Source organism: Betta splendens, chromosome 24 (assembly GCF_900634795.4).
Source record: "Betta splendens chromosome 24, fBetSpl5.4, whole genome shotgun sequence".
Lineage (NCBI taxonomy): Eukaryota > Metazoa > Chordata > Actinopteri > Anabantiformes > Osphronemidae > Betta > Betta splendens.
In genome coordinates, this window is record NC_040901.2 from 8,861,047 (window position 1) to 8,877,998 (window position 16,952).

Sequence of the window (16,952 nt, forward strand, 5' to 3'; positions counted from 1 at the left end):
ATGCTAAACCGTCGGCGTTGTGGATTAGGCCGTTTTTATTTCTCAAATCGCCCTCCAGACAGCGTCCCGACCCAGAATGCATTTTGACAAGGTCTTTGAAAAGCGGCGCGGCTAATTCAAGATGGCGGAGGTGGACCAGCTGTTAGACGAGAGTGAGTAACAACACGAATTTAAGGAGTTTGCACCGTAAACACGCAACGGTCCCGTGGTAATAAAATACATATGTGGCGATGGGCAGGTAATTGTGCCCATATACTGGATATCGTACGTTTTGAGTAGAGTCCATAAAGTCATTTTTAGACGCAAAGAATTACCGGTCGGTTTAGGTAAGCTAACCCTTGTTAGCACAAGAGGCTAACCATAGCTAATGCTGGAGTTGAGCAAGTTACTTTAGCCTAACTGGGTAAACAAATAACGTTAGCATAGCTACGAGCTAACGAGTTCGCTAACCTTAGATGGTAAACAGTAACAACAAAAACTCTGCCGCGAGATGCGCAACGTCCAATTACACATGCTAGCGGTTATCTGTGAGTTTAGCTGGGCACAGTTTTCAATCTTACGTGACAGCTTCTCTATAAAAAAACGGTAGTTAGCGCACGTTAATGTTACACGGTAACGCGTTCTAAATCATTTTGACAAACTGTTTGAAGCCGAAACGGACGAGCATCTCCTCTGCTAACACGTCAAATTGCTATTTCTGTGACTGGATACGTACACCGGCTTGTAACACAGTTGTCGTTAGCTTTTTTAGCTCATTTCATGGTGTAATCTACCCAGATCATGTTGCTTGACAGCTCACTCTGGGGCCATTGGCCTAACGGATGCGCTAGCTACTATTTAAACCACCCGGTTAGTGTCATCGTTTAAAGGACAGGGTTACAGATTTTACACATTTTAACTCAAACTTCGTCAAGATGCCTCACGCATTACTCCCGGCACCGATGCTTAGTTCAACATTAAGTGCATTCTGTATCTCTCCTGATCGGTTTCCTAATGCTGTTGGTGTGATGCTTCACCTTGTGTGATGTGGCCCACTGTGTCTTTCTCACCAGGCTCTTCAGCAGAGGCGCTTGTCAGTCTAAAAGGTATGTGTGCATCGTCTTGGTACACTGTCTACTGTATATACATTGGAAGCTACTGTAAACTAGAGTAATTTTGCATATGATAATCTTCAGATTCGGATATTTTTTCTTTTCTCTATTACTGTTCTGTAATAAAGTATTACTGGGTTCAGGGGTTCTTTGTTGTTGTTGAATTTGCTTCCTTATATATGGATAAAATTATTACATTTGTAATAAGTTTGTCTGGGAAATGGGCTTCACTGCAGTTCTTTGTGTAGCTGGCCTTACGTCTCACGTTTTGTTTTTGCAGAAGGTAGTTTGTCTAACACTCTGAATGAAAAGAACAACTTCCCAAGAGCTCACAATACCAGGGGACGACATTCGTCCCTTACAATGGACACGGTAAGCCTCTGAGTCCGTTTGAACACTGGCAAAATCAAAGCAACAATATTATGCATGGATTCTAAATCAGAAGTCTTAGATTAAAATTCACCTTGTCTATCACTGAGTAATAAACGTTTTCTAGTGTTAGTTTAATAAATTGTGCAGGACTGTCAACCCAGAACAGCTTGTTCATCTTCGCATTTGGCTTATATCCATCAAATTACAGGAGGACTTTCCACACACAAAATGCTCACAAACATTGTTCCTTGTATTGAACATAGGTTGTTTTGCAGGTTTTATTGTTGGTACCATTTATTAACCTCATTTGTCTTTATAGCCCACGCGGAGTTCAAAGAGGAGCCGGTTGTTTCGGGAGGAAGATGAGCAGCCACAGCACCGTCTCCCCTCTCGATCTCCTCGGAGGAGCCAGAGGGTCAGCACCACACCTCAGGTCAGTTTTATATACTATTACTAATATAATACACTATTTACCTCAGGTTTCTAGTAGTGTGCATGTACGTGAAACAACTGTTTGCTGCTACTTTGCTTCACAGAAGTTTTCTAACGTGGTGACACCAGATAAGAAGGCATCCCAAAAAATAGGGCTGAGGTTGAGAAACCTCCTTAAGCTACCCAAAGCTCACAAGTGGTGTATCTATGAATGGTTCTATTCCAATATTGACAGGTAAAGAGCCGCTCACGATGTTAAATAAATACACATTAATACAGTTTATAAGAACTCAGTCTTCATGTTTCTAAGTTAAACCAGAGTTTATGTAAAGAATGAACAGTCATTTTTTAATTCAATGTATAAATTCATTTATTTGAGCACTTAAAATATACTATGACTTCTAGCAAATTAATTAACGTTATTAAAACAGTGGTTGTTTTTTATTTTATTTTTCAGACCGCTTTTTGAGGGTGACAATGAGTTCTGCCTGTGTCTCAAGGAGTCCTTTCCCAACCTGAAAACAAGAAAGCTAACAAGGGTTGAATGGGGAACGATCAGGAGACTAATGGGGAAACCTAGACGGTATTTTAAATTAATATTAGAAGTGTCTTATGTTTATATATTTAAGTTCAAGGTTGTAACATGTTAGAAAAAAGTTGCTACAGCACTGAGCACTGTTTTTCTGCTCAGGTGTTCTTCAGCATTTTTTGCTGAAGAGCGAACAGCCCTGAGACAGAAGAGGCAAAAAATGCGTCTGCTGCAGCAAAGAAAACTTTCAGACGTGTCAAACTGCAAAGACCTTCCTGATGAAATCCCTCTACCTCTCATCATAGGAACTAAAGTCACTGGTAAGAGACTGGTATGAGCTTAACAAACAAACTGAAAAGTGCTTAGAAGACCAGTTTACTTCTGTTAAACAGAGGAACAAATTTGTGCTCGCACTGTCTGCATGAATACCACTAACACACTTCTTTTTTTGTCTTTGCTTGGCAGCTCGACTTCGAGGCGTCCACGATGGGTTGTTCACAGGACAGATTGATGCAGTGGACACCACCGCTGCCACTTACCGTGTCACCTTCGACCGCAGTGGCCTGGGAACACACACTGTGCCGGACTATGAAGTTCTGGTAAGATTTGTCTGTTGTCTAGATACAGGTCTACTTACTGTAGTAAGAACTGCATGAACCTAAGGTATATATTTTATAACATTTATGTCAGATCTAATCAAAGTGATCACTGTATTAGCAGTTACAGTTTCTGGTCTTTACATGTCTCAGTAAACCTCCACTGTGCAACAGTAGTAGCATAACAAACTGCTATGATGTGCTATCCAAAATCTATGACACAATATTAAGCTTTTGCTTTTTCCAGAGCAATGAACCAAACGAGACCATGCCTATCTCCGCCTTTGCTCAAAAGCACCGGTCAACACGCTACATGCAAAACCTCATGACTCCGCCTAGAGGTCCCTACCCATCTGCTACCACTCCAGTCCTTGTGGTAATGCAAACCTGAATCTAATAGTTATGTTTTTTCGTCATGCTTCCTTTTGGTGGTCAACAATTATTGGTGTCGCTATAAATCTGCATTATTTGTAACGACAACTGTCAGGAAGACGATTATTCTGAGAGGGTTGTATTGATACAAATGTATGTTTTAATGTACTATTGGATTTAGTTCGCTGTTAGTGCAGATCAGACAGTGGTCAATATGTGCTACATAAAAACTAGCTCTGCCTTTATCTCCTGTTACCAACAGCTACCTCTAAGTCTTGTCCTGCAGCGTATGAAGATGAATTAATCTGCAACATGTTATTCCTTAACAGGACAATGACCCTCTAATTAATCAGTCACCATGGAGGAACAAACTACTCGGTGCTGAGGGAGATACTCTAGGAGGGTTTCCTGTTAAATTCCTGGTCCAAGTGGTAAACAAACTGATGAATTGAAGATTTAAAGGTGGAGTCCTAAAACCTTTTCATTACTTGACTTTCATTACTTCTTTTTTATATAAATAGACAAGGCTGTCCAAGATTCTCATGATAAAGAAGGAGCACATCAAACACCTTAAAGAAATGAACACTGAGGCAGAGAAACTGGTACGCTATTGATGTTGCTTCAGTGGCAGTGAATGGTCTGTGTGCTGCATACTGGACAGAAAAAGCATCACTTTAGCTACATATGTGGTTTTGGTTTCAGAAATCATACTCGGTGCCATTAGAGCTGGACTTCCAGAAGCGATATGCAGCCACAGTCCTTGAACTGGAGCAGCTGAATAAAGATCTGAAAAAGGTGCTTCATGAAGTTCAACACTTCTGTTGTGAAGTAAGTTAATAAATGCACTTCAGCTCCGTCACTTAGCCAAGCACACTAAATAATCAGTTACAATGAGTTCTGTCTAGTCTGAAGAAAATAGTAAATAGATCACAGAGCTTTTTATAAGACGATGACCACTGCCGTGTTGATTCAGCTCGCTCCAGATCAGGGCATGGTTCCAGCTGACCACCCAGCAGAGCTGAGGCGGCGCTGTGAGGAAGAGGCCCAGCAGATGGTGCAGTTGAGCGACTCCCTGAAGGAGGGACAGCAGAGCGTTACAAACCCCAGCCTCACGCACCTCATCTCCCGCCTCACTGCTCTGCTTCTACAGATCAAGGTAGAGAATATACAGCATAAACACTAGGCTCAGTGTGTTTCTGTTAGTTCACTTTGGTTAACTTCTTTCAGGTATGAAAACAAATTCAAGCAAAAAAAAAAGTTGCATTTGTCACAAATTGAGGATCTGCAGATGCTCAACAGCTTCAGTGTTAACTAGCAAACAATGTGTATAGTTTGTTACTACTTTGGTTGTGTTATTCATATATCAGTTATTTGCTTGTTTCAGTGTCTGGCAGATGGAGGAGATCTGAATTCCTTTGAGTTCAAGTCTCTTACAGATTCTCTTAATGACATCAAGGCAACAATTGATCCCTCCAACCTCAGGTAGGTGATTCTGCCACAGTTAATCAGTGTTACGGTTCAGTTTCACAGCTAATCATCACATTTAATTGTCCCTTGTGTCTTTCCAGTTGCTTCCAGAACAATGTTGAGATCCATGTAGCACACATCCAGAGTGGCCTTAGTCAGCTGGGCAATCTGCATGCATTTGCTGCCAACAACACCAATGCAGTCTAAGCATCTGTCGATCCTCAATCCACCGCACACTCAAACAAGTGTGGTCCAACTATTCTGCCTTTTGAGAAGGTGCTTTCAACTGTGTGGATGTTCCGGGCCGCCTCTACACAACTTATACGTCCCAGAGAAATGATTTTGTTAAGATTCCTAAGGCTTCGTTCTAAATGGAGGGAGAATATCTTAAGTATTTTACTCACATGTTTATTGTATAAAAATGTTTGTGCACACAATTGAACACAAAACTAAAAGACTTTTTCTTTTGATCACAAATCCACAAGTACAAATTACTCAATAACTATTTATTAGTTTCATGTGCCAAACATTAATTTTTACAGCTTTTATAATCTGTATTTATTTATTTTTGAATAGGTTTGTATGGTTCTAAAACAATATTTTGCTGACTCTAAAGTTTCCCCATGTAAGTGTTGTTCTGTCATTCCGCTGACGCACAGGGGGCTAGAATGTTTTTTTTAATTGCTTATTGTAGATAATTGTAAAATATCTGATTGTTAGTAGTGACATCAACATTTCTGTGTTTCAGAAATGGCTTTTGTAATTTTGTGTGCACTGAAAAGAGATTTTGGTATTTTTATAAAGGAGAACTCTGGGGTTTGATGCCTTTTACTCCTCGTTAGCAGTTCCACACTTGGCATGTTCCTTGCATCAGCCCCCACACTAAGCCTGCGTCTCATGTACATTTAAATTCAACTTAACTGTTTCTTCCCCAAGAGATTCTTCTTTTGAGTTTTGTATAGTTGTATATGGGAATGCCCCAGGGGCAGTTGTATATAAATGTTTGTCTTTTTATATTAAACACATTACTGCAACTCTGTATTTGGTCTCATAGCTTTAATCATTCACACAAATCATTTTTTTATAACAAACATTTTTTTTAAATAAATACCAGCTTTATACCGCTACATGTTATACACTTAACTTTCTTAATATCAGCTCTTATGATACATTAAGCCATCTACTGTGAAGCATCACATGAACGCCCCAAAGCCGGCCATAGCCTCGTTTTCCCACTCAGAGTCCGAGTCAGTAAAGTCCTGGGCCTCTGCAGCTTGGATTGGAGAGAAAGGATCAAACCTTGCTGCTGTTGCCCTCACCTGTGGATACTGGATTAGACACCCTGAGTCCTTTGGTGATGACCTGTTGAAGCTATTCTGGGTGGGGAGGGGAGGGATCACCACTTTCATTTCTGGCCCGATGGTTTTGTTGGGAGGAAAATTATCATATTCCACGAGGACTTTTGAATCCTGGCTGCTGGTCATGTGGGTCTCGATCTTGGGTTGAGGCTCGTTCTCTTTGGGGTAAAGGTGGATGTTGCAGCACGGCACGTTAACGCTCAGCTTGTGTCGCTGCAGCTCCTCAGGCATCAATCTTGTCCCCTCCTTCTCATAAATGCAGGAGATGGATGTGGGATGATACCTGCTGGGTTTGGTGGGAAGACTGGTCTGCTGCTGGTTCTCTGTGCTTTGGTGCATCATCGGCCTGAAACTATCCTCTAATCCAAAGCCTCCTAGCCTGCGGGGGTCAGCTCCATGGCTGTTGTCATAAACTGAAAAATAAAAAAATGCTTTTATAATCCATATAGGAGACGATGGCCGTTTCCAGCATTAAACATGAGCCTTAAGCGGTAATCACCTTTCTCTGGGGGCATCCTGCTGTGGAGCTGGCTGAAGGACCCCGCTGCTGGAGGGTTGGAGACCTTCATGGCGACTGAGGAGCCAACTTGGCGACGAGACTTGGCCCTTCTGTTCTGGAACCACACCTTTGTTTGGAAGACAGAACGAACCCCATGAGCACAGAGGAAATTAAATAAAATAATTTTAAAAAGTCCCTTAATCTTGAGAGTTTGTGCGTAAAAGAGGTCGGAACACTACCTGGATCCTGGACTCCGGTAGTCCGGTCAGAGCCTCCAGCCTCTCCCTCAGGTAGATGTCCGGGTACTTGGTGTCTGAGTAAACTTTCTCCAGCACCTCAATCTGTTGCTGGGTGAAGTTGGTCCTCTTTCTCCTGTGCGTCAGTATCCCCACGCATTTATCGTCCCTGGGCACCGAGTTGGCGGAGTTCAGGTAGTGCGTAACATCTGGAGCCGAGTAGTCTGAAAAGGCACCGTCTGGTTAGCTGCTGCGGCAGATGCGTGAAAAATGTGAAGTTGTTGCGTGATGTTTCGCGTGGGTTCCAAACCTGAGTTCGCCACGCCGTTCATCTGCAGGGCCCCGTCTTGGTACATCTGGAAGGGGTTCAGGTCCCCGACGCGCATGTTCCCGTGCAGTGCAGACATGACCGTCCTCGTCTCACCTCCGGCGACCGACTGAGCTGGGGACCCGTGCGCCGCTCGGGGTTAAATCCCCCCGCGATCAAAGGTGAAGCTGCGCGGACGTGTGAATGGTCCGGCCATCAGCGCTGGCCGGCTCGGCAGCCGCAGACGTCTGCGGGGCCGCCGGAGGTGTGAACGCATCACACCTGGGGCGCTGCAGCGGCCGCGGGTCTCTTTAAGGAGTTTTTAATGGAATCTGCATGCGCAATACACGTCGGCGGAGAAAACGTTTAGCCGCTTTGGAATGGATGAAGCAGTAATGGACACGTAACCTTCAAAGAGGAGCGGTCGGAAACTGCCATTTCCTCAGGGGAATAGAGACGCAAAGGAGCTGTGGTTTGTTACTTGGTGAAAAGAGAACATTTTATAAAAAAGCTTCACATTCAATATACAATCATTTATAATCCAATGCAATATAATTTCGCATTAACAGACCAAGTAAAATGGTGAATCTAAGCGTTTTTACTGCTCTCACCCACTTTATAGTAAAAGCTTAAAAACACCATTAGTGTCTGCAGTCTTGTTTCAGACCTATTAAAAAGTTTGATGTTTTATATCAGTCTGGATCATCTGCAGATTTCCTTCCCACTCCTTTACATTATGTAGGGAATGATGCGTCCTGTGCCTTTCAGTGGAAGAAATCTTTCTTTAGAAGTGATCAGGGGGATTATTGAATGGGCCCCTTTCATTTCATTGAGGGGGCAGAAAGTCAAAAGGTCGGGCACTGGCAAACTAATGCTCCTGTGTATTCTGGCAGCGTATGCAGACATTTTAATTATTACAACTTTGCGACCCATTCACTTGCTTTGGCTGTTAGCTGTGATCTAACTACCAGACTTTCTTGCTGCTTGCTTTTCTTAATGCTCTGTGGATATTTGTAAATCATTTGTTGAACTGTGCTCTTTCACTTCAGCAACGGCTCTTTCTGATCTCAGTCCTTTGACACATGCAGCATTGTTCAGGTAGGATGTGCTTGTTGGTTGACTCATTCACAATTCACAAGCTGCTTTGTCTGAGGGCCTTAATTGGTTATTGCCTGTGTGCACAGACCAGAGTGCTCCGCTTAAAACCAGACTGTTAAAGTTAACTGATGTTTTATAATCAACACTGACAGGTCCTCCTCATGTGTCCACAAAGTCATGGCCAGAGTTAAACAGATGATTAGCATTGAAAATAAAAGAAAAACACAACATACTTTTGCTTTTATTGTTGGATTTAATCATAGTTTGTCACTGTCTCAACTATACAGAACATTAAATTTGATCAAAGAGCATGTTTCCAGGAAATCAGCTCATATTGTCCTTAACAGACTCCACTTCCAAACATCAAACACTTTGAGATCTGTACTGACCATTTCCAGTAGACATCAGCCTTTGTAGACACAAACAAAAGCACATTCACACCTTAAAAGACTGACAACTACACCCATGGATTGTCCTGACCACTATCCATTTAGCCTGCAGACAGACAGCTAAATTATCCTCACAAGTTTGCAGGTATATGTTAAAATGACAACTGGTATGTGTTCAGTGTTTGTGTATTTGGCTAATCCAATGTAACATGTGTTTTCATTAGTTTATTTCCTTTTTGTCATCATAATAAACAAATAAGTATTGGCTTGTTCAAAAAATATTTTCTTTATTCATTCTTTTATACATGCTTTAATAAATTCTTCTTTAATACATTCTCGATCATATACTTAAAGTAAATTGAGTAAAATATCTGTAGCAGTACTTCAGTAGTACTTCAAAGCGCTATAGTGTAAACTTTACAAGTTTACACACAACAAGTTGCTTTTTTACATTTTTGCAGCCCCTATACATTTTAAATAACAATCTTACATGCATATTGGTAGAAAAATAAACAAAATCACGTTACAACATATTTTCTGTGTCTTAACAATCTCTCGGTTAAAGCTTCGTCATTAGTTATTCGGGGAAGCATTTACCGGAACTTCCGCCCAGTCAAAGCGGAAGTAGGTACGTGGCCGCTTCAGCTGACAGTCTACATGATGGCGACAGAGGTTCAGAGCGGCGACCTCGATAGTGCTCCCTCCAGCCGGCTCGAAGTGTCCATCGATGGCCTCACCCTCAGTCCCGATCCGGAGGGCGAGCAAAGCCAGGTCGAAGAGCCGGACCTCGATTCCACGCCAGCCGAGACCCAGGCACCGGGTGCCGCTGGGGGCGATGATGGAGAGACTGCCAGGTCTGCGATTGAGAGGAAATGGGGCTTTTCTTTACAAGAGCTCTACGGAATGGCCCTTAAGTTCTTTAAAGGTAAACCCAGGCTCGGTTCGACGCGGGAACCCGCTAGCGTTAGCCTTAAATCCTACCGTTAAAGGACAGGGACAGTCGCTGTCTGACGTTAGCAGCTTGCTAGCCTAGCTGTCACTGTCGTAGCTACTGCTGCTGTCAGCCGCAGCAGTGCATGTACGTTAGCTCCACGGCTAACGACGGGCTAACACGCTGTTAGCTGGCTGTCACGGAGTGAAACAAACTGCGATTTTCAGTACGGAAACGTTTGGACACAACAGTTTGTCTGGTGTCGCTCGAGTTGTCGGTTGGCGTTAGCTGATGGTGGCAGTTAGGCTAACTATCCGTTTTAAACGAACAGGTTCTGGTCAGACCGTCCAGCTGTGCGGCTGAAGCCCCACTGGGAAGTTTATTTCGCAGATCTGAGACGCTGACCTGTATGAACTGCGCTTAATACCGGTCCATTATATTCCATTGATAGCTGGGAATCCACCTACCACCGCTGTTTAGGGCGATGGTTCCGGACAGAAAAGATCGTGTGACGATCAGCCAGTTTTCCAGCCCTAAAAGCCTGGTGTCCACACCACTCCCACCAGGAAACACCAGCTAGGACTTATGTTATGCATGCAAACGACCAGGTCACGTAGCATTAACTTGACCTACAATATGACGCTGCAGGTTTTTCATGACACACGAGAGTGTTTAACAAGTACTATAAATACTCCTCTTACCTTAAGACAGGTAGAAGGTGTAGTCAGGGTAGGGTTTGCTTTGCTCACATCCTGAACACTAGCTGTGTAGGTTATTTGTACTGCTATTGTTACTACATAATACCCGACATGACTGTGCAAACAGGTTTAGGCCACATTGCCTCACTGTGTGATAGCAATCTGTGCCCTGTGGTTAATCACGGGTTAAGTTGCTTTGCTGCACCTTAGCTGTCACTAAAGCTGACGTGATCTTGTCTTGTAATTGTTATAAACCTACATAAATAGTGCACTTGGTGGGTACCCCGTTGTTCTGAAGACTATACAACCTCACGTTTTACAGTTGATGGCTCTAGGAAGCGGCCCACGCTCGTCACAGCAGGGAATATTACAAATGCAAACTAATTGCTTCTGCGTTGCTGCTCTCAGACAAAGACGGCAAGGCCTTCCATCCCACCTATGAGGAGAAGCTTCGACTAGTGGCTCTGCACAAACAAGTGTTATTGGGCCCCTATAATCCCGATGCCTCACCGGAGGTCGGCTTCTTCGATGTCCTTGGAAATGATCGCAGGTAACAGCATCAGAGATCTGTGGCGTCTGTACATGTGGCCTCTTTGTTGTGGCTTATAGTTTGTCTGTGTTCCAGGAAATGCAAATTCACACTCAGCACCATTCAGTGAAGTGTAAATGTCAACTTAACACTAGCATTTCTTAAAGATAGCCTTCAAGTCATATTTCTAATCTGATGACTAATTGAACAGGCTCTGTGTTCAAAATCCAAACTAATCAGATCTTTCTAACAGAATAGCAGTTTGCACAAATGTTAACAATGTTGATGTCCTTTGTTTTATATGTGTAAAGCAAAAATATTGTATATAAAGAAGTATCAGCTGTTGTAGTTACCTCCATTTCTCTTTCTGTAGGAAAGAGTGGGCGTCCCTCGGTAACATGGAGAGGGAGGATGCCATGGTGGATTTTGTCAAGCTGCTTAACAAGTGCTGTAACCTCTTTGCTCCCTACATCACATCACACAAGATCGAAAGGGAGGAGCAGGAGAGAAAAAGGTAAGATGCTCGGCATTAGGTCCCGTAGGGAAATCCATCTGCTGCAGAGTCTAAATACAGACCCAGTTTGTTCTGCATGTTGCAAAAGAACCCTTGGAACTGCAGTGGGACTACTGGGCATTTATCACGTCATGGTCTTTAGTAAAGCATGTGCATCATTTATGATATGCTTCCTGACTTTGCTGCTCTGCAGGAAAGAGGAGGAGGAGCGTCAGCGGCAAGAGGAGGAGGAGAGGGAGCGACTTAGACTGGAGGAGGAGAGACGCAGACTCGAGGAGGAGGAGAGGCTGAGAAGAGAGGAAGAGGAAAGGAGGCAGGCAGAGGAGGAGAGGCTCCGGATTGAGCAGCAGAAGTATATAACTTTGTGTCACTGCCTTTGTGCTTAATGCTGCGACCTCCAGATTATTGATTTGACTGGAACATGATCATCACACTCCCATGACACTGGTCGCTACAGCAGCATTGTCTTTTCAAAGAATGAAGTCCTTGTCAGCTATAACTTGGTTTAAAGAAGAATATGCTTAAAACCTTACAGCTTTTTGTTGTCTGCAGTGAATTCCTTCTAACTCTCCCCCTTCCGTTCTCCTTCCCAGACAACAGATCATGGCGGCACTGAATGCCCAGACAGCGGTGCAGTTTCAACAGTATGCAGCGCAGCAATACCCCAACAGCCCAGAGCAACAGCTGGGCCTCATCCGTCAGCTGCAAGAGCAGCACTACCAGCAGTACATGCAGCAGCTCTACCAGGTCCAGCTGGCCCAGCAGCAGGTAGGCCCGGAAACCCAAGCACACACAAGCGCTTATTGTCCAACTATTCTGTAGAAACAGAAGAGATTTGGCGTTCACGGCCCTGCTTCGGTGTCGTCTTCCTCTCGTCCCAGGCGACCTTACAGAGGCAACAGCAGCAGGCTGATTCCATGATGCGCGGCACCATGGAATCGAGCGGCTTCAACAGCGCTGACGCCATCTCCGCCTCGGCAGCGGGACCGTTATGTTCGGCTTCGCCGCCTGTGGGCGAGGAAGTTCCCACACTCAATGGAGGCCAGTCGGACACGTACTCCGAGAGCCTGGACCGGGAGCCAGAACCTGAGCCGGCAGAGGAGGTCTCAGAGAATGGGCCTTTATTAGGTTGGTGGGCTGTTTATTTAGTAAAACTCCACACTCATTTTGTCCAGGCAGCATTTAGTTTTATATAGCTAATGTAAACAAGGCAGAAAACTCTCTGATTCTAAAAATGCTCTTATCCCTCAATTACAGCTGATTCTCCACCCATCATAGCTGCTCCTTCCATGTGGACGCGGCCACAGATTAAAGATTTCAAGGAGAAAATCCGCCAGGATTCGGACAGTGTGATCACGGTGGGGCGCGGTGAGGTGGTCACCGTGCGGGTTCCCACCCACGAGGAGGGTTCCTACCTGTTCTGGGAGTTTGCTACGGACTATTATGACATTGGCTTTGGGGTCTTCTTCGAGTGGACGGATGCGGCCTCGGCATCGGTCAGTGTGCACGTGTCAGAGTCCAGTGACGATGATGAGGATGAAGAAGGTGAGGTGTGGGTGGGGAAGTATGTGTAGAATAAGAGGGGATGTGTCAGCAATGACACATTATTAATTCTACTATATAAAAAAATATATTTTTTTATTTTTTTTCTGCAGGTGAAGCTCCCAATGAGGAGGAGAAAGCGAAGAAGGAGGCAGGGAAGCCCCAGGTGGATGAGATAGTGCCGGTTTACCGGCGGGACTGTCATGAGGAGGTGTACGCTGGCAGCCACCAGTACCCTGGACGCGGCGTTTACCTGCTCAAGTTCGACAACTCCTATTCACTCTGGCGCTCCAAGAGTGTTTACTACAGAGTCTACTACACCAGATAAGCCTGAATACAGACACAGGGGGAGCCGAGGAGTGTGTATGTTCATATATTTGTCTGTTTGTGTGTGTAGGTGGCGACTTGTGTGTGTGTGTGTGTGTGTGTGTGTGACAGAAATCTGTATGTTTGTGTGTGTGTGTGAAGGAAAACGGGAGAGCAGATGTATTGTGGAAAACAAACACCAGAGGGCAACTAAGACACATGTGGAGCCTCGGTGTGGAGCTTGGACTTGTGTGTGTGTGTGTGTGTGTGTGTGTGTGTGTGTGTGCGCGCGCTAGCACGTCCCAGAATAAACCCACGCCACATCCTGTCATCAAGCTCTTGAAAGAGGAGTGTGTATCCTTTTGAATATTCACCACCTGTCCTTGCTGCGCTCACGTATACCAAGCTGATGGACTTTGCTCTCCTACCGCATTGTACCACTCTTTACCTGGGCTCCTCTTCTACTACAGACACTGTCCCGCGTGGCCTCATCAGGCCCGGGCGACGCGTTCAAGGCCGCGAACGGGATCCCGTCGAGTCCGGCACTGCTCTGCGAGCCAAAGTGTCCTGTTTGGTGGTGGTAGTGGTTGTGTATCCCACAAGAACACGAAAATGTTGAAAACCAAATGATGTTGCAAATGTACTTCATAACACTATGCCTTTCGTTCTACCGAGAGCTTCTGGTCTTTGCCAAGACTCATACTCAGACACAGACACACACACACACACACACACACACACACACACACACACACACACACACACACACACACACACACATCTAATCACTATGGTACATTTTTGTGGCAAGTTATTCCCCTGCTACCACACAAACATGATGGCCTGAGAGGATTGTTCAGTGGAGGCAGTGCTATATTGTTCACACATTCTGATTGAGGCCATGAGTATATTTTTACTAATATTAAGGGAAACAGGAAGTCATTGAAGAGTTTAAAGTAAACTCCCAATGAAGTGACCGGTCATAAGTGAGAACGTACATACAAAAGAGCATGAAACTGAAGGATACTGATCCAGGCTGAATGGTTTAAGGCCTTGTCAACTCAAGCATCCTACTGTGTGACATGGATCAATATGTATGAAAACACATGACAAGAACTATCTTTTCCTCTACAAATAGTTTTTTTTAAATTTTATTTTCTTGACTACTTTCAGTTTCTTCCACCACCAACCAGTTGCCTCAGTTGCTGACAGCAAGTCTGCCCTTCAGAGTTTTCTAGACAAATGAAGAAAAGGACAACTATGTCCAAAAACGTCAAAAAAAATCTAACATTAGACATCACTGCACATTGTTACATCTGATTGGGGCTTAAGGTCTGATACAAATTGTGTTGCTGTTCTTTGTTTTTTCTATTTGGTGGTGACTTACTCTGTCATTTCAGTTCTGGTATTGTCAAACCCATATCTGAATCTAGCTAGAGTTGTGTCTCGGGTCACATGGTCGCTTTACTAACTTAGTTCTGACATTTACATGTTTTTAATTTAAGATTCACTCTGCTTATTTGTTTTGCGTTTCTTATGCATGTTTCGTGTACCTTCCACCTGGTTGCATTATAAACTGCATTTTGTCAGAATGGTGGTTGTTGAATGTGGAGTATGTTCAATGGGCATAAGAGATATCTGGTTTCGGTTGATCACACTTGCTGAGCTGTAAATGTGTATTTTCGTGTGCATTCAACCAAAAAGGTGAGACCCTGGTGCACTAACAAACAGTGAGTGCTCCTCCAGTGTCCTGCTGACTGTCAATTTGTCATATTAATTCGAGGCTTCCTCAGCCTCCTATCAGTGCAGTGATGTGTGTAACAAAATATCACTACCAGTGGCCCATAAAGTTGAAGTTCCCTCACCTTCTGTTGCGTGGTGTTTGTCGTTTTTCAGTTTCAGACTGCTCACAAAATGGATTCAGTTGACACGTTGAGCCTTGTATGTAAATAATTCTACAGATGGATTTGCGTGTGGGTTTTTAGACGTGGAAGAAGGCTATGGTTTTGAGAATCAATGCACTGTAAGAAAATGGTGAATGAGTTATGTGTATGCATTTTACCTGAATGAAAGTCCAGAACTCATAGGAAGTATAAAACCTTAAGAGTCTCACAACAGACAGAAAAACTCTTTTTGTATTGTTTCGACCTGCTTGGATCTCTTATGAGTTGCAAGATCTTTTTTGGCATATATATATATTTAATCCTGATTAAACTTATGTTCATCTCTAGAACTGGAGTCTTCGTCACTTTAAGTTGTAATGAATAAACTTTCTTGTGTACATCTTTCGCTGACTGATACTAAGATTGCTTCAAGTAGACCGTTTCCCACACACGACAGGTGAATCAGACTAAATTACAGGTGACTCAGTTCCATTCATGTTTCTGTGAGTCAGAGCTGCCGCTTTACAACACACCTGTGGTTTATAAGCCATGCGTTATCTTTGAAAAGCTCCTCATTTGAACTTGTCTCTTAGATGTAATACTGAATAAGAAAAGACTTAACCGGAGGAAAAATATGGATATTTTTTGTGCACAAAAGGATAATACGCCCAACTCTCTGTCTTTTCACGATGCACATGGAATGTCATCGTGTTATAACTGTAAAACAGCCGCTAGCACTGACTCAGCTTTTGCAACACAATATTGGGTAACTTGTTAAACTATTGCCACACATCACATAGCTGAGGAATGAATTACTAGTCGAAATACTGGTCTGGAATGAATGTGACATGAAGATACATTGACGTTGCTGTGCGCACGTGCAGACGCCAGGGGGCGCAGTACGTATGCGGCAAAGACACGCTGTCCCAGCTGGACGTAGTTGTCTAGATTTAAAGATGAGCCCAGTGAACTTGAGGCCTGTGTGTGTTTAAAACTGAACACGAGGCTTTTAATGATGAGACTCTGGCCTTTGGAATCCACAGAACGGCAGGAGGAACGTCTCAGGGTGAAGTGAACCGGACTAAAGCGGCACACGCGCACATCCGGAGTGTGTCCTGCAGACATTTAACGGGTATGAGCCAATAAATGATGAAGTGAACACATTAACACAAGGACTATACGTTAACGTTACAAGCATTTATTTAACTTTACATTTACATTTGGCTGTTTGATAATAAAATGTCATAAAATGCACATTTATCCAAGGGTAAATTAATTAGTGCTAAAGCAATTAACCATGTATAAACCATATGTCTGTGTCCAAACAGCTCAGCTAATATTGTAATGTCTTTATTGAGCATTAAGAAATTTGTTATATCAGACGAAAGCTAAACTAAACGCTTGTTTATGACGGTTCAGTTATTGAACTAGAGAAACGTTCTCTTTGTCGTAGCGACTCTGACGTTAGCCGTTTATTCTGGAAAACAAAGATTTATAATTTATTTAACTAGACAACCTAGCTTATCTCCAGCGGTTCTCTACTCGCCGAGGTAAGATTTATTCAACTTTCAAGACAACTTCCAACAACATTATTTGATTTAGCTGCGTGGCTTTATGTAATTATGTAATTAAAATACAATAGTTGTTCTAATGCTAGGTTAGCAGGTGTAACCGTGTGTGACGTCACTTTTCTGTTCCTTGAGGTAAATTTGTTATTAAAACAAGAAAAGTGAAGTTTCAGGGCTTCATTCGTGGATTTATACAAGTGAAGCCACGTGTTGTAAACAATCTAAAATATGTAGT

At 43.5% G+C, this 16,952-nt stretch overlaps 4 protein-coding genes across 8 annotated transcripts in view; 3 read left to right on the forward strand and 1 right to left on the reverse strand.

The window, feature by feature from the left end:
• Positions 1-4: 4 nt before the first annotated feature.
• lin9 (lin-9 DREAM MuvB core complex component) lies at positions 5-5,898 on the forward strand. 3 transcript variants are annotated; one of them, XM_029140410.3, is made up of 15 exons: positions 5-152; positions 1,053-1,085; positions 1,372-1,463; positions 1,783-1,896; positions 2,000-2,130; positions 2,353-2,478; positions 2,587-2,744; positions 2,890-3,023; positions 3,268-3,396; positions 3,722-3,823; positions 3,914-3,994; positions 4,095-4,220; positions 4,366-4,548; positions 4,777-4,874; positions 4,961-5,898. In XM_029140410.3, exons 1-15 carry the CDS (start codon positions 122-124, stop codon positions 5,064-5,066), a joined length of 1,644 nt encoding a protein of 547 aa, XP_028996243.1. In that variant the 5' UTR covers positions 5-121; the 3' UTR covers positions 5,067-5,898. The 3 variants fall into 3 exon arrangements, with proteins under 3 accessions (XP_028996243.1, XP_028996244.1, XP_028996245.1); XM_029140411.3 differs by lacking the exon at positions 5-152 and adding an exon at positions 160-238; XM_029140412.3 differs by lacking the exon at positions 5-152 and adding an exon at positions 355-849.
• On the reverse strand, positions 5,210-7,873 carry mixl1 (Mix paired-like homeobox). Its single transcript, XM_029141600.3, has 4 exons — positions 7,263-7,873; positions 6,956-7,176; positions 6,717-6,843; positions 5,210-6,630 (listed from the first exon to the last, which is right to left on the reverse strand). Exons 1-4 carry the CDS (start codon positions 7,357-7,359, stop codon positions 6,053-6,055), a joined length of 1,023 nt encoding a protein of 340 aa, XP_028997433.1. The 5' UTR covers positions 7,360-7,873; the 3' UTR covers positions 5,210-6,052.
• Positions 7,874-9,403: 1,530 nt separating this feature from the next.
• Positions 9,404-15,135, forward strand: acbd3 (acyl-Coenzyme A binding domain containing 3). The gene is made up of 8 exons (XM_029141481.3): positions 9,404-9,671; positions 10,784-10,925; positions 11,278-11,418; positions 11,612-11,770; positions 12,012-12,186; positions 12,300-12,546; positions 12,676-12,963; positions 13,074-15,135. Exons 1-8 carry the CDS (start codon positions 9,404-9,406, stop codon positions 13,286-13,288), a joined length of 1,635 nt encoding a protein of 544 aa, XP_028997314.1. The 3' UTR covers positions 13,289-15,135.
• Positions 15,136-16,068: 933 nt separating this feature from the next.
• nhsl1b (NHS-like 1b) overlaps positions 16,069-16,952 on the forward strand; it is a 68,655-nt gene continuing 67,771 nt past the window's right edge. For 2 of the 3 annotated variants that reach the window (XM_055506510.1, XM_055506511.1), the window contains exon 1: positions 16,069-16,281. The gene's annotated coding sequence lies outside the window, so the exon portion shown is untranslated. Of the gene's footprint in view, positions 16,282-16,392; positions 16,700-16,952 lie in introns of those variants that run through there. The other variant, XM_055506509.1, reaches the window with a different exon arrangement.